The sequence below is a fragment of the Diabrotica virgifera genome, chromosome 1 (genome assembly GCF_917563875.1).
Source record: "Diabrotica virgifera virgifera chromosome 1, PGI_DIABVI_V3a".
NCBI lineage: Eukaryota > Metazoa > Arthropoda > Insecta > Coleoptera > Chrysomelidae > Diabrotica > Diabrotica virgifera.
Window position 1 is genome coordinate 122183986 of NC_065443.1, and position 26393 is coordinate 122210378.

General features: G+C 33.4%; 1 protein-coding gene across 1 annotated transcript in view; it reads right to left on the reverse strand.

The window, feature by feature from the left end:
* LOC114324354 (plexin domain-containing protein 2) overlaps positions 1-26393 on the reverse strand; it is a 168759-nt gene that overhangs the window by 60029 nt on the left and 82337 nt on the right. Inside the window, exons 2-4 of the mRNA XM_028272158.2 lie at positions 21911-22044; positions 11697-12014; positions 194-325 (exon numbers count right to left, since the gene is read on the reverse strand). Of these exons, the coding sequence (XP_028127959.1) occupies positions 194-325; positions 11697-12014; positions 21911-22044 (584 nt within the window). The remainder of the gene's footprint in view (positions 1-193; positions 326-11696; positions 12015-21910; positions 22045-26393) is intronic.

Sequence of the window (26393 nt, forward strand, 5' to 3'; positions counted from 1 at the left end):
TTATTTTCAAGCAATTTCTGCAAAAAAATATGAGTCATCTCTCAACATCCAAATGTACTAATATTTTTACAGATGCGCCCTGGTCTATTTTCCATTTCCTTCGATGGATAACAACAAAATATTTAAATAATCCTTACCGCACCACGCATTCTAATTTCTAATAAATTATCATCCAAACAAAAAAATTACTTACAGCCGCTCTTCGATGAGACTGAGACAGAAGTTCGTTGACTTTGACATCGGTACGATTGTCCATGTCCACCCAATAGAAATGCCCAATATTCGGGTCGTCATAGATTGATGTATTGTAGAACAAATTCGGGTCCTGAAATTGAACAACAACAACGATTAATTGAAAGAAAGTGCGATCAATTTGTTTATCATGGTCCATAAGTTAAAACTGCCTGATGCTTTTTAACTTGAATGACTAATTCAGTTATGGTAGAGTGTTTTTTACTAAAAAAAAAGAAAAAACATTTCTGCCAGTGATACTGTAACGTTACAAACGTCACATCTTTGGTATTTTATTTTTAAATAATTATTTTATTCTATTTTCTTTAATATTTCATTAATAATTATCTTCTATTTGTTTTACCTGTTTTCTTCGTTAAAAACTCGTTGGCGCCCTCTTTTATTATCTGCTATTTACTATATCTCTTTTCATTTAAATCATCAACTGAACATACTGAACGTACCCCGTATATCCTTACTCTCTAGATATCTCTCTTTTAATACGGAACATGCCTGCCACCTCCTACTGTCATGACAGTGACACTTCGTCTCTCAATTCTCAAAATGGTGATAGAAAATTAATTTTGGTATAATAGCCAATAACAGGGCTGAGAATAGCTATCTATTTCCAGACTTTGATATTCTCTTGGGGTGAGTTCTTATTCGTATCATATTAATTACAATCATTATATTCCTACATGCATACCTAGCTTTTTATAATAATTTTTTATAGTCATTTTTTCCTATACCTAACCTCGACTCTCCACGTGTCTTGATGTCTTAATTTTGAATATTTCATTTCATCTATTGATATGCTTTTAGTAATCAGATAATTTAACTATTCTCCTCATCTTAATTCCATTTAATTTACCCCTTGCCATCTGCTACTTTTTGAATACTTTTTGGCAAGGTACCTACCTACCTTTCTTCTTGATGTCAAAACTTATACACGTTTTGTATTCTAGTTTGTGGGAATAAGTTACTTTTCTCCCTTTGGGAGACACCAGCTGTCATTACCGGTGATGCAACTTTAAAGCCAGGACTACAAGATGCATCAAACAGACAGCAGCACCCGACATCTCTAGGTGCAGCGACCTAGGGCCACAACATCTGGCCCAGGTCTACAAGTCTACAGCTGTACCATCCGACATCAAGAAGATCTACCATCAAATACCACAAGCCATGCATAAGTATAATCTACAAATTGTTAGTTTTTGCCAAGAATTTGAATATATTTGTTAATGCATTTAATAGGTCACATTTTTATTATATCTTTATTCAACAATAAACATGATTAGTTAAAAATACTGTTTTGTTTGCTTCCATTCTGAATTTTCAGAGTTCATATCTAAGATTAGGACAAGAGGAACACACATCCTGAGAGACTGAGCTAGGCTGGGGTGAACGATAGCTATTTTGGCTGATTGAAATATTATTTTCGAATAGTATTTTCAATTAGCTGGGGTAGTCGATCGCGTTCTTTTTTGTTTCAATACAACGACCTATACGTTTTTCGACTCATGAATTGACGCATCATTTCGACGCATACATGCATAAATCATCTTGCAGCATGCTTCTCCCCATTTCCTTTTCTACATCTCCATCTACATTAATCTTGGTCTACTCCTTTTAATTTTGTTTGGTGTCCATGTTTCATTTGTCTGCTCAGGACCGACAACAATGGAGGGAAATAGTAAACGCGGCCAAGACTCACATAGAGTTGTAGAGCCAAATGATGATGATGATGATGATGATGATGTCCATGTTTCATTTGTTTTGGTAGTACCTATATTTATCGTTTGCTATTCTTTGGACTTGACCATACTTTTTCAAAATAATATTTTCCGTTGTTCGAATGTAAAAACTTTATGTTTTAGTTATACATATTTAGGTACTACCCAGCCTCATTTGCTACACTCTACATCCTTTGTCAAAAATAGAGTTATCAGGGTCTTCTTTCTTTTTCAAGTGCTACCTTCGGAAGTTATAAAGCATCATGGCCACTCTAATTTTCAAAGCAATTTCTCTAAAGGGTTGTTTTGTGCTACTGTCATATCATCATACTGGCTTTTTAGCCAAGACCTTCTTCCCATACTCTTTCTAGCATTGTGTTTCGAATTAAGAGCCTGAAGATACTGTATTTTTCTCCAGGCATTATGTGTCCGAGATACTGCAATATTCTTTCTTTCTTTCTTTCTTTGGGATTCATAGAACCTGCTGTCATCATACACCAAATATTGGACACCATGGATAAATTTTAAAACATCTTCTTTAGGGAGAACTTTTGCATTTAGCCACCCATCCATTTATATCTTCTACATTGCATGATCTTCTTATGTTTTCGCTTCTCTCCCTATCCAACAGACTTTTCCCTGATATTCGTCAAAGTATTTTCATCTCTGTTATTTCTAGTAGTCGTCTCGTTTTAGATGTGTCAGGTCTTGTCTCCGCCGTGTATGTCAATATAGGTCTAATTGCTGCTTTATAGATTCTTGCTTTTGTGTCTTGTCTTAGATGTTTGTTCTTCCAGATGGTGTCATTAAGAGATCCCGCCGCTTTACTTGCTTTTAAGCTTTGTTGTCGTACTTCCTCTTCAGCATCTCCGTAACTGGTTATATCTATTCCCAGATATCTAACTTTGCTTCCTGCTTTATTATTTTCCAATCAATTTCAATTTTACATCGTAGTGGGTATTTAGATGTTGTCAAGCTTTTGGTTTTTTTCTGCTGATATTATCATATTGTATTTCTTGACTCTTGTATTGATGATGTGTGTTAATCTTTGGAGTTTGGAGATCGTCTTCTGTCTCGGCGATTAATGCAGCGTCGTCTGCATAACATAATAATTGGATTTCTTTGTTCCCCATTCTGTAACCATGATCTTTACGTACTGCTTCTATTATTTCGTTAATTATTACATATTAAAAAGCAATGGGCTTAACAAGTCATCTTGTCTGACTCGCTTTGTACTGGTATAAAATGTATTAGTTTTCCATTTATCTTTGCTTGTATTCGATTATGGAACTAGATGTTTTCGATGGTTTGTATAATATTGATTGGTATGTCTCTTCTATATAGTAAGTGTAAGACGTCTTCGACTTGGATGCGATCGAAAACCTTTGTCAGGTCTATAAAACACAGATATGCTGGTTTATTGTACTCGATGGCCTTTTCTGAATTGTACTTATTATGCTTATTTAATTTAAAAACAAAATAATTATACCAGTTTCCAAAAAAATCACAAAAAAGTGTATGAAATGTTGATTTCAAACCATACCCTCCCCTTAGTGACAATAAACCCCAAATAATAAATAGTTTCAGAACCAAGAAAAATGTATAAATGCTTAAAATTTAGGTCCGTGAACTTAGCCCGAAAAAGTCGGGGAAAAAAATGCGATTGATGCCATTCGTTTGTCCATTGATTGTCCACGTTTGTCCACCATTTTATTTCGTTAGTCCACCCATCAATTCTTTTTTATAAACAAAAATTTTTTTTCGGGCTAACTTCACAAATCCACAAATTTTCGAAAATTTAAAAAAATTCTTGCTATATTGTTTGTCCATCGTTTGTCCATGTTTGTCCACCACATATTTTTTTTGTCCACCCTCTGAAACAACCCCCTGTTAATTGTAATTATTTTTTTATTTCTTAATTCGGGCTAACTTCACGTTCTCTTATATGGGCATTTAAACGTTAATTCGGGTGCACAATCACAACTAAGCGGTTGTCCACCCCTTTGCAGCATTTGTCCAACCCCTTAAAGTGCGAAACAACCCCTCTGTTAATTGTAATTATTTTTTTATTTCTTAATTCGGGCTAACTTCACGTCCGTTTAAACGTGTATTTTAAAGTGAAATCGGGTGAAGAATCACAACTACCCGTTTGTCCACCCCTTCGCAGCGTTTGTCCTGCCCCTTAAAGTGCGAAACAACCCCCTCGTTAATTGTAATTATTTTTTTAATTCTTTATTCGGGCTAATTTCAAGTTCTCTTAAATAGGTATTTAAACGTTAATTCGGGTGCAGAATCACAACTACCCGTTTGTCCACTCCTTCGCAGCGTTTGTCCAACCCCTTAAAGTGCGAAACAACCACCTCGTAAATTGTAATTATTTTTTTATTTCTTTATTCGGGCTAACTTCACGTTCTCTTAAATGGGCATTTAAACATTAATTAGGGTGCAGAATCACAACTAAGCGTTTGTCCACCCCTTTGCAGCGTTTGTCCAACCCCTTAAAGTGCGAAACAACCCCCCTGTTAATTGTAATTATTTTTTTATTTCTTAAATCAGGCTAACTTCACGTCAGTTTAAACGTGTATTTTAAAATTAATTCGGGTGAAGAATCACAACTACCCGTTTGTCCACCCCTTCGCAGCGTTTGTCCAGCCCCTTAAAGTGCGAAACAACCCCCTCGTTAATTGTATAACCTAATTATTTTTTTAATTCTTAATTCGGGCTAACTTCAAATTCTCTTAAATAGGTATTTAAACGTTAATTCGGGTGCAGACAACTACCCGTTTGTCCACACCTTCGCAGCGTTTGTCCAACCCCTTAAAGTGCGAAACAACCCCCCTGTTAATTGCAATTATTTTATTATTTTTTAATTCGGGCTAGCTTCACGTTCCCTTAAATGGGCATTTAAAAGCTAGCACGAATTAAGAAATAAAAAATAATTACAATTAACTAGGGGGTTGTTTCGCACTTTAAGGGGCTAGACAAACGCTGCGAAGGGGAGGACAAACGGGTAGTTGTGATTCTTCACCCGAATTAACTTTAAAATACGCGTTTGAACGGACGTGAAGTTAGCCCGAATTAAGAAATAAAAAAATAATTGCAATTAACAGGGGGGTTGTTTCGCACTTTAAGGGGTTGGACAAACGCTCCGAAGGGGTGGACAAACGGGTAGTTGTGATTCTGCACCCGAATTAACGTTTAAATGCCAATTTAAGGGAACGTAAAGCTAGCCCGAATTAAGAAATAAAAAAATAATTACAATTAACAGGGGGGTTGTTTCGCACTTTAATGGGTTGGACAAACGCTGCGAATGGGTGGACAAAAGGGTAGTTGTGATTCTGCATCCGAATTAACGTTTAAATGCCCATTAAGAGAACGTGAAGTTAGCCCGAATAAAGAAATAAAAAAATAATTACAATCAACTAGGGGGTTGTTTCGCACTTTAAGGGGCTGGACAAACGTTGCGAAGGGGTGGACAAACGGGTAGTTGTGATTCTTCACCCGAATTAACTTTAAAATACGCGTTTATACGGACGTGAAGTTAGCGCGAATTAAGAAATAAAAAAATAATTACAATTAACAGGGGGGTTGTTTCGCACTTTAAGGGGTTGGACAAACGCTCCGAAGGGGTGGACAAACGGGTAGTTGTGATTCTGCACCTGAATTAACGTTTAAATGCCCATTTAAGGGAACGTAAAGCTAGCCCGAATTAAGAAATAAAAAAATAATTACAATTAACAGGGGGGTTGTTTCGCAATTTAAGGGGTTGGACAAACGCTGCGAAGGGGTGGACAAACGGGTAGTTGTGATTCTGCACCCGAATTAACGTTTAAATGCCCATTTAAGGGAACGTAAAGCTAGCCCGAATTAAGAAATAAAAAAATAATTACAATTAACAGGGGGGTTGTTTCGCAATTTAAGGGGTTGGACAAACGCTGCGAAGGGGTGGACAAACGGGTAGTTGTGATTCTGCACCCGAATTAACGTTTAAATGCCCATTTAAGACAACGTGAAGTTAGCCCGAATAAAGAAATAAAAAAATAATTACAATTAACGAGGGGGTTGTTTCGCACTTTAAGGGGTTGGACAAACGCTGCGAAGGTGTGGACAAATGGGTAGTTGTGATTCTGCACCCGAATTAACGTTTAAATGCCCATTTAAGGGAACGTGAAGCTAGCCCGAATTAAGAAATAAAAAAATAATTACAATTAACAGGCGGGTTGTTTCGCACTTTAAGGGGCTGGACAAACGCTGCGAAGGGGTGGACAAACGGGTAGTTGTGATTCTTCACCCGAATTAACTTTAAAATACACGTTTAAACGGACGTGTAGTTAGCCTGAATTAAGAAATAAAAAAATAATTACAATTAACAGGGGGGTTGTTTCGCTCTTTAAGGGGTTGGACAAACGCTGCAAAGGGGTCGACAAATGCTTAGTTGTGATTCTGCACCCGAATTAACGTTTAAATGCCTATTTAAGAGAACGTGAAGTTAGCCCGAATAAAGAAATAAAAAAATAATTACAATTGACGAGGGGGTTGTTTCGCACTTTAAGGGGTTGGACAAACGCTGCGAAGGAGTGAACAAACGGGTATTTGTGATTCTGCACCCGAATTAACGTTTAAATACCTATAAAAGAGAACTTGAAGTTAGCCCGAATTAAGAATTAAAAAAATAATTACAATTAACGAGGGGGTTGTTTCGCACTTTAAGGGGCTGGACAAACGCTGCGAAGGGGTGGACAAACGGGTAGTTGTGATTCTTCACCCGATTTAACTTTAAAATACACGTTTAAACGGACGTGAAGTTAGCCCGAATTAAGAAATAAAAAAATAATTACAATTAACAGGGGGGTTGTTTCGCACTTTAAGGGGTTGGACAAATGCTGCAAAGGGGTGGACAAACGCTTAGTTGTGATTCTGCACCCGAATTAACGTTTAAATGCCCATTTAAGAGAACGTGAAGTTAGCCCGAATTAAGAAATAAAAAAATAATTACAATTAACAGGGGGTTGTTTCAGAGGGTGGACAAAAAAAATTATGTGGTGGACAAACATGGACAAACGATGGACAAACAATATAGCAAGAGTTTTTTTAAATTTTCGAAAATTTGTGGATTTGTGAAGTTAGCCCGAAAAAAAATTTTTGTTTATAAAAAAGAATTGATGGGTGGACTAACGAAATAAAATGGTGGACAAACGTGGACAATCAATGGACAAACGAATGGCATCAATCGCATTTTTTTTCCCCGACTTTTTCGGGCTAACTTCACGGAGCTTTAAAATTTGTTTATTAATTCAGATAAAAAAAAATAACAAAACACTTCAGTGTTTGTGAAAGAAATTGAAATCGTATACAAACATAAATGTGAAATGATATCTGTGTTTAGACACGAAACGCACCTTATTTCACTCTAAAAAACAACTACAAGGAATTAAATCATTCGAATTCTTTTGAGACTCGGACTCGACCAGTTGACATTGATCGGTGGATTTGCAATGTTTCAATGGCTTTTACAGCAGATATAAATAATTAATTTGTCTACTCACTTTCATTATTACTTGCAGCTCGATAAGTCGCAATGCTAATTGGTTTTCTGTGTGTTTGCGCTTGTAGCAAGAAATGAGAAACGTTCTTAGAGAGCGACGTTAAGCATGATTGGGTTTGTTCGAAAAGTGTTGTATCCGTGAGGAACGACATTAGTGTATGTAAAAATTTGATGAAAAGTATATAAAAACTATGAACTCTTCCTCTTTTTATTCTCCTTAAGGTAAAGCACACAATCGTAGACGATATTAAGGCAAAACTACTGATAGATACTATAATAGTCTAGTCGCAACATAGGGGGTCCCGTGGGCACTTTTAGGTCGCCGCGATTTGATGGCGGTATTATAGGATTTTTGGGTTGGGTGGGGTTGAATCCAATGGAAGTGGTCTGGAAGCCCAAATGTAGTGCGTTTAATTGTTATTAACAAATTATGGTAAAATTAAGTGTTTTTCAGGAATTATTAGAAGCCCTGTAAATAAATTGATAGTGTTAGGGTCTTCTCTGGTGTATTTTTGGTCGCTGAATCGAATGCGACTAGTCGCGATTACTCAAACTATGCTCTTATTTTGTTAATAACAAAATAATTGTTTATTCGCCGAAAAACTCGAAATGCGGGCATCTACAGCAAATTTGTAGTCTTTTTGTCAAAAAATCGATTGTCAGTAGTCGTGATAGTTGATAGCTTAAACCACGTTCCGACTTTGTTATTAATAAATTATTTCAAAAATAACGGTTTATAGTACGTTCACTCACGATTTTTGCTCATGATTTTAAAAAACCACTTGGATTGACATGAAATTTGGCATACACGTAGCTAACATGTAAAACAAAACAAGTGATATTGTGCCGATGTCTGCTTTTACCCTGGGGGTGAGTTTCATCCCTTTTCGGGAGTGAAAAAAGAAACCTTTAAAATCAGTCCGGAAGTGGATAAACTGATTAATTCTAAGCAACTTTTGTTGTATACAGTTTTTTCACTAAGTCAATACTTTTCGAGTTATTTTTGTTCTGTTTTTGTTGAAAAATGAACATATTCACTCGCAAATAACTCGACAAGTATTGACTTGGTGAAAAAACATATAGAACAAAACGTATAGAACAAAAGTTGCTTAGAATTAATCAGTTTATCCAATTCCGGACTTATTTTAAAGGTTTCTTTTTTCACCCCCGAAACGGGGTGAAGGTCACCCCCAGGGTAAAAGCACACATCGGCACAATATCACTTGTTTTGTTTTACATGTTAGCTACGTGCATGCCAAATTTCATGTCATTCCAGGTGTTTTTTTTTAATTTAGAGCAAAAACCGTGAGTAAACGTACTAGAAACCATTATTTTTGAAATAATTTATTAATAAAAAAGTCGGAACGTGGTTTAAGCTATCACGACTAGTGACATTCGATTTTGCGTATAAAAATACTATGAAAAAGACTACAAACTTGCTGTATATAACGCATTTCGAGCTTTTCGGCGAATAAACAAATATTTTGTTATTAACAAAATAAGAACATATTTTGAGTAATCGCGACTAGTCGCATTCGATTTAGCGACCAAAAATGCACCATAGAAGACCTTAACACCATCAATTTATTTACAAGGCTTCTAATAATTCCTGAAAAACACCTAATTTTACCATAATTTGTTAATAACAATTAAACGCACCACATTTGGGCTTCCAGATCACTTTCCATGAAAACTATTTTATTAAAAATAACCCCACAAATCGATAGAGGGACAAATTATAAGTAAAATTTGTTATATCATGTTATTAAAATAAATCAATACTTTTTGAGTTATTAAAGATCTAAGATTTGTCTGTTTAAGAGCACATGCGTAAAGTTACGAATGATAAAAAGAACATATTAATTACTTGCATGTTACTAAAATATTATTTTTATATTATTTCGATTTCATTAAGCAAAAGTGTATTCGAATATGTCAAATGTACCCATTATTGGACACCCCCAGTTTCTGGACATATTCAGTTTATATTGATAGAAAAAATTCAATTAAATAGCCAAAAGGCCCGTGATGAAATTACTCGATCTTCGAATATTGACTATTATAAATATTGGCTTCGACTAATACTAGCAATTAATGGTTGTTTCGTCCCTCCACATATATTTTCTTTTATATTTAATTAGTAATTAATAACATAAGTTTTTATCAGTATTCATTTTTTTATTTTATATTAATCATGTGTGTATGCTTTAAATAAGTACCAATAGGGTCCTGAAAGCACTACCCCAAGCTCAAAGCACTTGAGACAGAGCTTGACTCGCCATGCAAATACGCGCATTCTTCAGATATGTATAGACTATAGACTTTCAGTGTGAAACGACACAGTTTTTATATAGTTTTTAATCTAAACAAGTTCCAGAAACCGCAGCCCAGCCTAGTCGAGTAGGAGAAAGAAGAAGACATCAAACAAGGTATTGTACCGTACTATATCATACACACAATTCATTTGATTGAATAATTTTGCTTTTAACCCTTTTCAACTTTTCATATAAAACCAGCACCTGTCTTATCTAATGTCTTATTTCTAATTATTAGAATCTATTAAGAACAATGGTAAATAGACAAGGCGAAAACGGCGGGTTCTTTGGAGAAAATACTCCCATGAGATTTTTTGCATAATCACATTCGTGAGACATTCCAGAATAAGATTCAAGAAGTCGCCCACGCGAAAAGTGGTCCAAATTTTTTTTAACAATTTTTTTTTAATCAAATTGCAAAAATCAATATTTTTGGCCCAAACAATTTTGTTTTAGACGAAGTAGTTTTCAATCCTAATAGTAAATTATTAATATTGAAAATATTAAAACTTTTACTAAAAGATTTTTAAATTGAAAACTTATTGGTACACTTTCCTGGTGACACCTCCAAGACTTCTACAATTTGCAAGTCAAATGGATGCTGCAGTGAAGACGAGAGGGAAGAAATTCTACACTATGCAATTCACATCCCCCGTCTGCAGCTGGTAAAGTTCCAACGGAAAATGCACCTAGTTACTCTACGGAGTAATACGACTATAAAATAAAAATGTATACCATTTTTATTCAGTTGCAATGCGAAGGCAAAACAATCTTACTTTTCAATTAGAATACGGAGTGCAGTCCAGTCCCTTGAATCGCGATTTTCGGCTCTTATTGGAGCCTTCATCGGAAGGAACGTAGGCACTGTTCTCCATATTTTAACTGATTCGTATCGAGAGGTTTTCCCTCTAATTTTGTTTTAGGTTTTTTGGACTCTTCTGGATAAAAAAGGTCTCTTATAATTTTTCTCTAAAGTTGATAGTTTTCGAGGTAAAAGCATTTTAAAATTGAAAAAAACGAAAAATGGCGATTTTCAAGGCTTAATAACTCGGTTAAAAGTTATTACTATGAAAGTCAGAAAGTGACTAAATCAAAGTTTAAAATCCCCCTACAAGATCCTGAAGAAATTTTTGTCATTATTTGATTACTAAGCTGTTATTTTTAAGTAAAAATAATGAGCGCCATGCACGTATTAGGCGGCCGTCCATGATGAGAGCGAAATAGATGCAATTCAGGCAGTCCAATGGCGAACCTCACTCGCACTCACATTTACAGCCGCGTCAATACGATCTTACCGCTCAGTATTAATAAATAAAAATAACAGCTTAGTAATAAATTAATGACACAAATTTCTTCAGGATCATGAAGGGGGGCTTTAAATTTGATTTAGTCACTTTCTGACTTTCATAATAATAATCTTTAACCGAGTTATTAAGTCTTAAAAATGGCCATTTTCGCATTTTTCAAATTTTAAATTGCTTATAACTCGAACACGAAAATTACAAGACCTTTTCTGCCTGGAATGGTCCGAAAAATCTAAAAAAAAATTTGTCCGGGCCGAAAATATTGACTTTTGCAATTTGATTAAAAAAAATTGTTAAAAAAAACTGGACCGCTTTTCGCGTGGGCGACTTCTTGAACCTTATTCTGGGGTGTCTCACGAATGTGATTATGCAAAAAAATCTCATGGGAATATTTCTTCCAACGAACCCGCCGTTTTCGCCTTGTCTAAAAGGAACTGTAACAAATACAATTCTAATTATTCAAAGAAGAAAATATAGGCACAGTATATAGAGGTTTCACGCATTGGTGCGTTTCTACTACTAAGTACGACATCGGTTTAAACCACAAACTAACAAAAACAACACTTACCGTTTTGGAACTAGTCACGTTATGCTTCGATAGCGACTCATTGAACTTTTTACCTCCCTCTTCAGTATCCAAATCACTCGGGTTGGCGACAGCGAAAGCGTCAGGATCATCTGAATCGTTATGAGCGTCTGTTACAATGCTCTTGTTTACGCTTACGGTGGTACCAGATTTTTCGTTTGGCTTGATAATTGGATCTACTAGAGGTGGCCGCGTGGTAGAGGTTATGTTCAGCCTGATGCCGTGGCCGTTCTCGCCGAGGTTTTTAGTAAAGTTTTTTACGACTGGCTCAAACGCTGGTTTCACTGGTATGCTCACTACCTGTAAAAAAGATAATGGTGTATTAATAGACGAATCTTAATATTAAACAAACAACGCAAATTAGATACTTGGTTACAATGAATCATTCAGTTACATTATGGATTGACATTGTCAACATCGTTTGTTTATAATTTGCAAAGAAATAGAATTCCAAATGCCGTTTCATCTAATTACAGACAAGACTGTTCAACAGTTCAACTAACTGAACTTACACTAACAGGAGCAGCGAGCATGGTCAGAATTCAGAACGATGTTTCAAGATCCTTCCATTGCAAAAATGGACTAAGACAGAATGATGTACTATCGTGTTTCTAAATTAGACCTGGCTTTAGAAAAGCAATTCAGTATCAAGACAACCTAGCTAATGATTTAAAGTCCATTGAAGTTAGAACACGGAGAACAGTTGCCAGCGACAGAGGCTAATAAAGGATTTTTCTGAAGAAGGCTTTGGCTCATAACGACCTGTGATGCCATTAATGGTGATGAGATTTCTGGTTGTTAGAAGTAGGTATAGTCGTGTTTAAATTTTTTTACAGGTTTTTCCAGTCTAACTTCTTTAAACAATTAACATGATTGCTGTTCTTTATTCGTTAGGATTCTATTTTGTATAGTGATCTTCTGTTATAACTTTTGAGGTTCTTGAGTTTTCTCCATGTCAGCCCGTGTAGTTTTAGCCTAGTAAATGACCGGTTTTGGCGTGTAATTTTCAGGGTCAACTCCGAATTACATGAAAATTTGGCTTTAGGTTCTACTTACCCTCCACTTCAAAGTTGAACTTGTACCGTTAGTTGCTTGTACTTGGGGGTGTGAAAGTCGGCTCTTCTCGGGGGGTGAAAAATCATACGTTCAAGTACGTCCGGAAATGGATAAATTGACTAATTGTAAGTAAACCACATTGAGATAGAAATTAAAAGCCTATATTATGATATTACTTCCTCGGGTAGTTCAATTATTATTTGTTGGGTTAGAGGACATTCTGGAATATTAGGAAATGAAGAAGTCGACAAATTAGCTAAATCTGCAGCATTAACCCAACGAAACATAAACAACATACTTCTACCCGTAACCGATATAGATAATATCAGTAAAAACAATTGCAAAACAAATTGGCAACGTTTGTGCAACCAAAGTACAACAGGAATAAATTTTAGAAATTGCCAACCACTAATTCCCAATGAGAGATGGCTTAAAAATGAGTCCAATAGGTTATTTATAAAAACATTAAATAGATTAAGATCAAATCACGCACTAACCCCAGTATACAAACACAGGATAGGTATCAGTGATAACCCATATTGCGCCTGTGGTGGAATTGGAGATCTACAGCACCTCATATTGGAGTGTGGACAGTACAGGCAAAATATTAAAATAATGTATGAAGAGTTAGTTGGTCTAAATTGCCCTTTACCTATTAATTTAAATGAAATTATTTTTTCAAATAACAAGCAGACGTTAAAATGTCTTCACAAATATGTAACGTCCTGTAAATTTATATTTTAAATAGGCTTAGGTAATAAAATTAAAAATAATTGTAAACATATCACACAAAATTGAAAAATGTATCCATGAATATTATAACACACTGTAAATTTAGACTATAAGTAGGCTTAGATGATTAAATTAATTGTTATTGTAATACCATACAAAAAACAAATAGTCTGGCTAATTGGCTATAAGTATCTTTTGTTATATAGAGTATTTTAACTAAATGAATACTTTTCCAATTATTTGCGAGTGAAAATAAGTATTTTTTTGCGAGTAAAAAATTATGTTGCATCTCAGATTTAAAATGCGTTTATTTCGAAAACGGTTGAATTTAGAGAGATGACTGTAGTATACCTTTTTTTAAGTAAAAAATATTAAGAGAATGAAAGTTTTGATTCAAAAAGTATGTATAGTGGGAGATAAAAAAAATGACCGTATTAAATGAGCGCTGAAAGACGTATGTGGCGTATGTTATGAAGCTTTTATAAAAAATAAAAATAAAGCCTTTATTAAACACTTTCAAAAAGTTTTTCCCGAAAATAACTTTGGTTATTTCATGTTGAAGTATTCGATTTGGAATTTGACGAATAAGAACGTATTTTTAATGAGCTACAACTTTGCTTTTACTGGGTTTATAGACGTAATCAATACAAAATTTTTTTCGTTTTTTTATAAGCTACATTTTTGCTAAGAATATTTTTTTCGATAAAATACCTAGATACTGTTTGAGTTATTTGTGAAAAACCGCCTAAAACGTCGTGTTTTTGTTAAAAAATACACATTTTCACTCGCAAATAACTCGAAAAGTATTAACATAAACTTAGATGTTCTACGGAGTTAAAAACACTCCGTAGAACAAAACATGCTTAGAATTAGTCAATTTATCCATTTCCACTCTTATTTTAAACGTATGTTTCTTCACCGCGAGAAGGGGCGAGTTTCAACCCTCAAGTAAAAGCAACCAACGGCACAAGTTCAACTTTGAAGTGGAGAGTAAGTAGAACCTAAATCCAAATTTTCGTGCAATTCGGAGTTGGCCCTGAAAATTGCACGGTATCGCCGTATTTCCCGTTGGCTAAACTTTGCTTTTACTGGGTCTACAAACTTTAAAAATATATACTTCTTGAGTTATTTACGAAAAATCGCTTGAAAACGTTTTTTTGTTAAAAAATAAACATTTTCACTCGCAAACAACTCAAAAAGCATTGACTTGGTTAAAAAACTCAAAGAACAAAGGTTGCTTATAGTCCAGGGCGCATCTGTTTTGAGATGGACGTTGAGAGGTGACTCAAATTTTTTTTGCAGAAATTGCTTGAAAATAAATCAAATAATAATATTTGGGTTATCCTCCCTCTCAAAAAGGTCCGGAACATTGTTTAAATAATCAAAATGTCAAAAATTGAAGGAAAAATTCGATTTTTTTCTTGGTTTTTTGATTATAACTTTAAAACTATTCATTTCTGAGAAAAGCTCTACTGACATAAAAGTTGCGTAATTAAATTTCCTACAATATAGAATTGGTAAAAAATTTAAAAAATAGTCACCCTAGTTGCAAAATAGCAATAATTGCGAAAAAAACCATACAAAAACAAGTATTTCCATTTTACGTTTTTCATCCATTTATGCTACCCTTAGGACATTCATATTTCACCCAGAAAAACTTTATGATACAGTAAAACAATACTGTAAATTTCATTAGGATCGGTTCAATACATTTTGCAAAATAAATTTTGCAATCCAGCTTTCGCAAAAAAAATTCATTTTTTCAAAATGTTACAGGACTGAAAATAAAGCAGATAGCAAGTTGAAATTTTTTTTGCTTATAGAAATGTACTGTACCTTTCATTTACAATTTTCAAAATTAAAATCGATTAATTACCACGGCGTCAGAAAATGTTTGAAATAAACAATAATTTTTGGTGCTACGCGCAGGACAGCGGTGTTAGATTCACACAAGTTGATTTCCACCAAAATTTCTTCCAATCTTTATCTAATATATTATTATCTTATCCTATATTTTGTTGTATTTTAACATTTTAATTCCACAAAAATCAAACTAATTTTATTATTGTTTGTGAAATATTGTTTAAACAATTGCATATGTTTAAAAATAATAAACTTTTATTATTTAAGTTAAAATATATGAACAAAGAAAGTTTTTGCGAATAAAAGTGTTATTTCGAAGGATAGAGTATGTGTTTTTATTTTGCAATAAACAAATTTATTTATTTATAACGAAATGTAATAAAAATTAAAATTTATCAATCATTATCAAAGGTCAATGGAATGCCCAATCAGAGCAAACTATCCGCTGTCCTGCGCGTAGCACCAATAATTAATGTTTATTTAAAAAAATTCCTGACGCCGTGGTGTTAATCGATTTCAATTTGGCAAAATTGCAAATAAAAGGTACAGTACACTTCTATATGCCAAAAAAATTTCAACTTGCTACCTGCTTTATTTTCAGTCCTGTAACATTTTGAAAAAATGAATTTTTTTTACGAAAGCTGGATTGCAAAATTTATTTTGCAAAATCTATTGAATCGATCTTAATGAAATTTACAGTATTGTTTTACTGTATCATAAAGTTTTTTAGGATGAAATATGAAGGTCGTAAGTGTAGCATAAATGGTTGAAAAACGTAAAATGCGAATACTTGTTTTTGTATGTTTTTTTCACAATTATTGCTATTTTGCAACAAGGATGACTATTTTTTAAATTTTTAACCAATTCTATATTGAAGGAAATTTAATTACGCAACTTTTATTTCAGTACAACTTTTCTCGGAAATGAATACTTTTAAAGTTATAATCAAAAAACCAAGAAAAAAATCGAATTTTTCCTTCAATTTTTGACATTTTGATTATTTAAACAATGTTCCGGACCTTTTTGAGAGGGAGGATAATTCAAATATTATTATTTGATTTATTTTCAAGCAATTTCTGCAAAAAAATTTGAGTCACCTCTCAACGTCCAAATGTACCAATATTTTTACAGATGCGCCCTGGTCTATTAGAAATGGTCAATTTATCCATTTCCTGACTTATTTACACTTGACCCTGAAAATTACACTCCAAATCGGTCATTTACTGGGCTATATGTACTTATGGAATTCTTTATATTCGCTATGGGCTATAGGCTATAGCAGTGATACAACATGCGGCCCTCTAGCGTTTTTTATGCGGCCCGAAGGCTAACTAAAAGGCCCTGTGATCAAATTATTTGTCAAATTTCACGTGTTTTTCAAATTTTTTGATAGTATGCCGATGTGTTTGAGGCATGTTTGGGCGTGAGGCAGACAATTTAATGACTTTAATTTTAAATTATATTGAAATTTTTAAGAACTCTGATTAAAAGCAGGGTATTATTACCTTCTAATAATAAATTATTAAAGTTAATGAACAAATACCTATTTTAAAAATAATCAATACTTATTTACTACATTGCAACGACCCATTTAGTAATCACAAGAAAAATTCAGGTCCGCATTAACAAAAAAAAAATTAAAATAATTGTGACCTTGAAACAACACCCTGTATATTAAAATTTTCAAAATTCGTCTGCACATTTGAAAAGAGCACAAAAAACTAAGTTTAATTGCTCGCTTCAATTTTTTGCGCAGATAATTTAATGACATTAATTTTGAAATTATATCGAAATTTTTGTTTTAAAAGTTCGAGTTCTTAAAAATTTCGTCATAATTTCAAAATTAAAGTCATTAAATTGACTGCGCAAAGAATGGAAGCTCCATTAAAGCTCTTTTCAAATGTGCAAACGGGTTTTGAAAATTTCAATATACAGGATTTTGTTTCAAGGTCACAATGAATTTATAATTTATAATTTGGGTTCTAAATGTGACATATATGTACCTACCAAATATCAAAAAAATATACAAGGTGGTTCTAAAGGTATGGGTCCAGAAATAAATGGGCAAAATCGATAAAACACCTTGTAACTAGGTTATAAAGTCGGTGGAGTAATAAATTTAGTATGTCTAGAACCGCCTCATTTACCTCTATTCACCATTCAAGTATTTCCGTTTCCCAATGAAACACCCTGTATACTACTTCATCTTGACTGCGGCACGCAAGCTGGGCAATAGCTACTATGTGGCCCAGGAAAGAAAAAGGTTGAGTACCGCTGGGCTACAGGCTATAAAGGTAAAATAATTGCTACTCTTCATTAACGCATAAAAAATGACACTCATGTCAGGAAGTATCTAAATACCACGGTGGCGAACATCCAGTTACATATTTGTACATTTCATTCGTTACATGTCATAAAAATTCATTATTATACACTTATTGTTTGCATGCCAATATAGGTCGCAGGAAACTTTATGTAAAACAATTGCATAATTAGTGCATCCTTTGATGTAAAAAAGGTGTTGTGTAATGAGTTTTATTTATTTATAGTTTTTAATAAATTTACATTATTTAGTAATATCTGTGTTTAAGTTGGTTTCGACTGTTATCTTTTGTGGTGAGTGAAAAAGGACTTTGTTCGATGCAGTTAATGTACTTAGGGATGTTGGTTAAATTTAATAATACGTTGATCATTCGTTGACTAAGTGGCCTAACAAAGGAATTACGCCAATGTGGAAGCATTCTATTTACCATTCTGTTGAATCATCTCTAACCCTTAGGCCTTAGAGCCTCCCCAAGTAGCACCGAACGGGTTTATTAAGTCTTTTAAGGATGCTTTAAAACTGTAGAATAAAACTAAAATTAAAACCATTTAAAAACCTTCTTAAAACTTTGTTTTCTTAAGCAACTGGTTTTAAAACTGCTGTGAAGGTGCCTTTAAAACCTTGTTAAAAGACACTTTAAGTGCAGACAGTTTTATAGCAAACTTAAAAAGGTTTCTTAAATGGAGACTTTTAAAGACAATTTACCATATTAAATGATTCTTTAAGCCCATATACTCCATATAGGCCAACAAATTTTTACATGTGTTATGATGGAAGATACTAGGTCTGGATCCCGCGTATCAAAAAAAAGTTGATTAATAGCAAGCTGAAAATTTATTAATAGCTTAAGGGTGTCTAGTCGCACAAACTTTGATATATAGGAACACTGGAACAGGGGAAGTTTTAATTGTGGAACAGGTTAAAAATTTGGAACGGTTACACCACGAAAACGGCACATTTATTTTGTCCGACAGAACAGACTTAAACTCTCCGAACAGAGATTAAACTCTCATGCAAAAATCAGACTGCTATTTATCACCTGTCATAATTCCTGGCATTTGACATATTCTACATGTTCCACTCATTAAAACGCCCATTTGGTGATAAATAGCAATCTGATTTTTGCATGAGAGTTTAATCTCTGTTCGGAGAGTTTAAGTCTGTTCTGTCGGACAAAAGACATGTGCCGTTTTCGTGGTCTGACCGTTCCAAATTTTTAACCTGTTCCACAATTAAAACTTCCCCTGTTCCAGTGTTCTCATATATCAAAGTTTATCTGACTAGACACCCTTAAGCTATTAACAAATTTTCAGCTTGCTATTAATCAACTTTTTTTTCATACGCGGGATCCAGACCTATACGTATTTGTAAGCATAAAATAATAAAAAGTACTTGGTTATTTCGAACTGTCAAGGTAGAAAAACACTTGCGCACCCAACTTTATTGATAAGGTTAACAAAAAGAGGTCTAAATAACTCACGCGCCCTAAAATTTCTGACTTTTGGCGATTAGAAAATAAAAATAATAAAAAAAAATTAAATCCGAAAAATATTCATTTGAAAGAAAAATACGTTTAACTACAATTTTAATGTTTTAATGTTAAAATAAATCGAATTTATGTCTTTAAGACGCTTATTTATAATTTTTGTGTAAGCCTTATATTGTAATATATCATGGCTTTCAGCATCTCCAGAAAGCAATATGACCGAAATCCAAATAAAACTATTTGGTCTGTCGACAGAGAATTGTTACAAATGGTTTTCTTTTAAACCTTTCCGAGAGCATATCGCCGCCACCTACGAAAAGTATAACTCCGAAAAATGCCGTTACGAGTAGAACTTTTAATGAACGCCGCGAACAATATTATTTTCGATTATATGATTGTGAAAATTATAATCTCTAATAAAGTGTTAGCGAGACCAGAGATTAGCAAATCAGAAATAAAGAAAGCCCTGAGAGAAATGAAAAATAATAAATCACCAGGAAGAGACGGCATTACAGTGGAGATGATTAAAAATGGCGGAAAAATTACAAGGGAAGTCTTATATATATTACTGAACAAAATACTAAGTACACGAAACATACCCAGTAATTGGAATGAAGCAATCACCCTATTATTGTTTAAAAAAGGAAACAAAAAAGATCTGAAAAATTATAGACCGATTACCTTGCTTAATGTTATGTATAAATTGTTAACTAAAATATTAACCAACAGATTAACCCCTAAATTTGACAATTATCAGACCAAAGAACAGGCAGGATTCAGAAAAGGCTACAGTACATGTGATCACCTACTGACAATGAAGTTACTTATTGAGAAAATAAATGAATACCAAATACCCATATATATGGCATTTATAGATTTTGAAAAGGCATTCGACTCCATAGAACACTGGGCAGTGAAACAATCACTACACAATAGCAGAGTAGATTACAGGTATACAGAACTAATCTCTAATATATACAGTAAGGCCACAACTACGATCCAACTTGAACAGAATACACACCCCATACCTATCAAAAGGGGCGTTAGACAGGGAGATACGATTTCGCCGAAGCTCTTCAACCAAGCTCTAGAAGACATTTTCAAGAGATTACAATGGGAAGAATATGGAATCATCATTAACGGCCAATACTTAAATCACCTAAGATACGCTGACGATATCGTCATTATCGCTACAGACAAGGAACAACTTACAAATAATGATACAACAACTAGACCACGAAGCCAGTAAAGTTGGATTAAATATGAACTACAGCAAAACAAAAGTGATAACAAATCAAGACGATGAGTTAAGAATCGTAGTTAAACAAAACCAAATAGAGGAAGTGCATGAATACATATATTGTACTTGGGACTAATAATGAAATTGAATAGAGACAACCAAACAGCAGAAATAAAGAGACGAACGAAGTTAGCGTGGGCCTCGTTTGGTAAGCTCAGCTTCATATTGAAAAATAAAAAATACCCTCAATATCTAAAAACGAAAATCTACGACCAATGTATTCTTCCGGTCCTTACATATGGATGTCAAACATGGACGTTCACAAAAGCGAATATGGACAGAATTGCGAAAACACAAAGAGCAATGGAAAGACAAATGATCAACGTTAGACTGTCAGATAGAAAAAGGAATTCCTGGGTAAGAAATATCACAAAAGTTAAAGATGCTACTCGTCAAACAGCTAAACTAAAATGGAAATTCGCCGGTCATACGATTAGACAAAAAGACGAAAGATGGAATAAAATTATTACAGAGTGGAGACCATGGACATATAAACGAAAGAGAGGAAGACCACAGATGAGATGGGTTGATGACCTAAAACACCAAGCAGGCTCAAAATGGATGCATATGGCTCAGGATAGAGAATGATGGAGGAGCGAAGGGGAGGCCTATGTCCAATATTGGATGTCGCAAGGCTTATAGGTGTTTTCGTGGTGCACATCCTGAACGTGTTCAGAGGAAGAACGCTTGCGCATTAGAATTTTGGCTGTTCGCGGTGTTGAAAAATCCTCCTCTGAATAAAAAGTTCTCTGTTCGCGGAGCGCAACAACTTGCCCTGAACGTATTCGGAATGCGTTCAACAAGTTCTGGGATTAAAGAGAGGATTTATTGTCCGCACATGTGCAGACGTTGATTTGACGAATTTATTTATTTTGTTTAGAGATTCGAGATTCTATTTCTAACCTAACAGATTTTAAATTGTTGTGTTATCATAAAATTTTTTTAAAAGGTAAGGTTTTTTAAATTTTATTATGTATTTCAGTTTCTTATTTTTAAAACCTTTTTAGATGATGAACCTCAGTTCAAGTGATGAAGATTTGGAAGAGATTATAGGACTTTTAAATGTTCCAAAAATGCAAATTTTTTTTAAAAATATGTAAAATTACTTTTCCTGTCTCGAAGGTGTCGATTGTTGATGTTATGTCGTAGATAAAGAATTAGGCAATTGGCATAGGCAACCCAAAAAACATCCGGAAATTGTTCGTGCAGAAAAAAATTCAGAATATATTCGGAGACACGCTTGCGCATACATTTGTATCAGGGTTAAGTTCAGAGTACATTCAGGATGTGCACCGCGAAAAGACCTAATAGAGGAAACCCTAACAAGGGTTAAAACTAGTTGTAGTGCTTTTGGCGCTCTCTAGACTAACTAAAATAAGACGGCTCTTGTTTCGGTTCACAACGAAATGATTATTTATGAAACAATGGAAATTTACCTTTTTTGGTGGTGACGTCGTTGGTTTTTCGGAACTACCAGTCACTTCCGATGGTTTAACCATTGTGGCGTTATTGGTATCTCTTTTAATGATATTACGGCCAACTACCTCGTATACTAGTCTATCATCTAATTCTGAAACAAAGAAAAAATAATTAATACAATATACTATAACACAATTATTTACTTCTTGGTTTTGAAACTATTTTGAAGTCTATGAATTTGAAATATTTTCATGATTTATATCAGAAACTTGGAATGTATTAAAACCGGTCCATCAATCACGTCGAAAGTTATAACTTTCCACAAGGATCTATTAACGAATGACGACGTCTCAAATCAATTACACTGCGATCTGGGTCTACCTCAAAATCATGATTCAACAATGGGCTATTGAATCAAGCGAGACCAATTGTTTTATGAATTAAAAAAATATTATCTTCACGAAGTAGAGCGGTTAATAACTTTACAAAAAGGTGCTACTAAGCCTAAAAAGTAAAGATTTTTGTTTGTGTACGAGGTAAATCTGATAGTTTCCAGATCATAGATGATATTTTCAAGAATTCGGTTTTCACCAAATTTCGTGAAAATAAAAAAAAATACACCGCACACATCTTATGGAAACTGTAATGTCACAAATACAATAAAATTTACATGAATAGATTCGTCTCGAAATTACAATCATTTCATATCATTGCGCCAACTCTGAATTTTGATTAATAACGGCATAAATTGATCTAAATAAATCTAAAATTAAATGGGTATACTTCGTCTAATTTACTAACCGTTGCACGTCATAGCCTGTGATGTCGCATGATACCAACACGAAATATTTAGGCGGTAGGTGTGTTCTTTTTTAGAATCACTTTGCCGAGTACACTGGAATTACAGCCACTAGACATATTTTATTATATACGCGTAGAAATAATATTTGTAGATTTCTATTAATGTTAACCTAAAGAAATACACAATAATATGTTTCATTTAATTTGTATAAATGGATTATAAAGCGTTTTTATGAAGCACATTTGTTCGGAACACACTGTAACTGTAATCGAACGAAGGTGATATTTTGGCATAAATTGGTAACATTTATTTGACAGTTGCGGTGATGACACTTCATATTTGTTTATATTCTTTACTGTAAGTATCTGTTTTATTATATTTACTGTTTTTATTATTAACTTTACTATAAAAAGATCCTCTACTATAACAATATAAATTTCACCTAATTTTATCACGACTTGGAATAATCGAGGTATCTGACAACTTTTTTAGTTGTTATTGTGGACATATACAAAGAAACCTACCGACTTCATGCCAAGAGTTCGGAGCCGTTTTTTAATTATTAACAATGCAGTGCAAAAACGCTTGCACTGCAAATCTTAAAAGATTATAACTTAATAATTCTTGTTCTCTATTTCTTAAGTTTTTACTTATTTACATTTTTGTTTTGTTGTATAATCCACGTTTACAATAATTATGTTGATTTAAAATGGATTCAGGTTTTTTTATACTTTGGCAACTATGTCAACTTAGATCTCTGGGGTAGGTAATGACGTGCAACGGTAAGTAAATTAGACGGACTGTATGTAAGTATGTATGTTCAAAATCGGTATACGTTAAAAAAATGTATTTTCTCGGCTTCCAATAGAGCCATTTTCTTCATTTTTTATTTAATCCGAACTAACTCGCGTAGATCTACTTAACTAATGCATTAATAAGTGCCGAAGATGCTTTACTTTTGTCATAATAAATTAATTTATTAATAACAAAATAAAACTATACATTTTTCCTGTTGTAGACTTTTTTTAGAAAAACTTCACCCGTGTACCTTTTAACGTTCAAAATACAAATATTCTCATTTGAAAGTTGTAAGTATAATTATTTAAACAATCCTTGTTTAAACAAATTAAACGTTTGTTATAATAAATTAATTTATTATAACCAAACTAAAGCAATTTTGATATTAATAATTCGTTAATTACCTAGGTGGCTATACTGAACTTACTTCTGGTTAAAAAAAAATGAAGAAAATTGCTCTATGGGGAGCCGAGGAAAACATTTTTTAAAGTATACCAATTTTGAAATTGAACTTCAATTTTCTTTACCCTAGTTGTTGATTGTTTTTCAATCACTCCTCGCAATTCAACTTTTTTTCTTTTAAAAGAAGGGTCCTGCCACGTCTTTTATAAAACCGTTTTCTTAATTTAATTGAGTCTAATAGTTGTCGAGAAATTCATTTGTTTATAAGAAAAAAAAATGTTTATAACTTTAAAACATTCCCGAGGCCGTTCAAATAGTCCAAATTCAATTTATTCTGCTAAAGTACGTTAGATAGGTATAGTGCCTTTTTATACGAAAATCATAGTTATTCTGGTATAGTAGGTTCGCTAAACTCAGACACAACTGGCTAGTGATTTTATTACGTAATTTTGTCAATTTGGTAAAATTGGCAAAAAAATAATTACTAAATAGTTAATAATTACTAAATAGTTAATAATTTTGCCAACTTTGGCAAAATTGACCAAAAACAAAGAAATTACCGACTAAAATCACTAGCCAGTTGTGTCTGAGTTTAGCGAACCGACTATATATTATAATTACTCCGGTTGTGACCGTAAAATTTTAATTAACAATTTAATTGTTGCTATAATATTTATTAGATTGTCGCCGGCTTCCGGAAATATAATCTATAAAAAGCTGTCGTGTTACCAAGCTATTTAATTATTGATAAATAATTACTTCCCCCAAAAATTTTAGTTGAAAACTAAAGATTTTGTTGGAAAAACTTAAAACTTTTCGAGGAAAAAATATCTCTATGTAGAATTAAATTACGTTGAATTTTTATTTAGGTGTTTTTAGTTTAAAGTTAAAATCTTTGGAGTTACAAAGCAATAATTAAAAAAAAAAGAATATTTCGGGGCGCTAATTTGTTTAGAAACAAAATAGCACACTTTCTGCCGACTTTGCATAGGTACCTATATTACTAATGGTAGGGGAGCCCAAGCGGGGATTTTTGCAGTTACTCGAGCGCGTCAGATTATCATATTATGGGGAGAAACCTGGTACCCTGCAGATGTACCTCTACCATATATTGACTCTTAACACAGGGGAGTTCGTTAGGGGGGGGGGGGGGCGAAAAAAAAATCTATCCTTAAAAAACTCGAAATTGTCAGATTAAGATAAGGTAAGTTCAGTACATGCAAAAGAGTGTATATTATTTAAAAAATCTGACGATTTGAGCCGGGCGTAAGGAAATAAGTGAGTCTCAAAGTTTCGCAAGAAAAAAGCGAATGTTTCGCGAAATGAATGACAGATCGAAAAACTAAAAAATAGGTGTCCAATATTTTTTAAAAATCTATCGAATGGCACCAAACACGACCCCCATGGAGGTGGGCTGGAGGTTTACTTTAAAATCTTAAATAGGAGCCCCCATTTTTTTATTGCAGATTTGGATTCCTTACGTAAAAATAAGTAACTTTTATTCGAAACATTTTTTCGAATTATGGATAGATGGCGTTATAATCGGAAAAAACCATTGTTGGAAATGAAAAATTAAATTAAAAAATGGCAAGCGCCCACTAAAATGGAAAACTTTACTAAACTTTTTTTGGTTTTAGGACCTACTCTTCACAACTCAATAGGTCCCCATAACGCTCGAGTGACTGCACATTTAGCATGCTTTGCTCCCCTACTATAATAATTATGCAATCTTAAGATTAGATTAAAGCAATAAAATAACTGGTAAATAACTTTTCTCAAAAATGCCTTTTTTCGATAATCTCCCCAGACTAAAATATAAATAGCCGTTTTTGAGAAATAAATACATTGTTTAAATAAAAAAGAAATACATATTTATTAGTATTAGGCCAAGGTATTGTCACCTTGTCCTAATAAGAGTGAATTCCAAATATCCAAATGTCGTATTAAGATTTGCACAATTGACTATTTTTAATGAGTCACAGATGGACAATAAATCATAAATAGATGATAGACAGTGCTTATTGACTTTTGACTTTAAAAAATTACAAATTATATTTGATTTAAATGTTGACAAATTAGAGGTTAGCGATATGATGATGACCCTCCGTTTGTTTATCAAAACTTTAAAGAAAAATCATTAATAATTGGTATCTCTAATTATTGACAACAAGAAAAAAATATAATAATTGATGAAATCCATTTATTGTACTATTTATGTAATGTGGACGGTGAAATATAATTCCAAATTCTTCTTGAGCATAGGCGCAAAATTTCGGGACAATGCTTTTTAAATGCATTCATTTTTTTTCGAATCCTGAAAAAACTAATTTAATATTTTTGAAAAATTTAAACAAGGAATGAAAGATTACATCATTACTGAGAGCTAGGGGTCGCCAAGTTCTTGAAAATTTCAACATCTTGTCTTGAACTTCTCTCTCAAGAAGTAATTTTAGATTTCAAGACAAGACAAGAAATTGTATGCCAATACCAAGAATTCT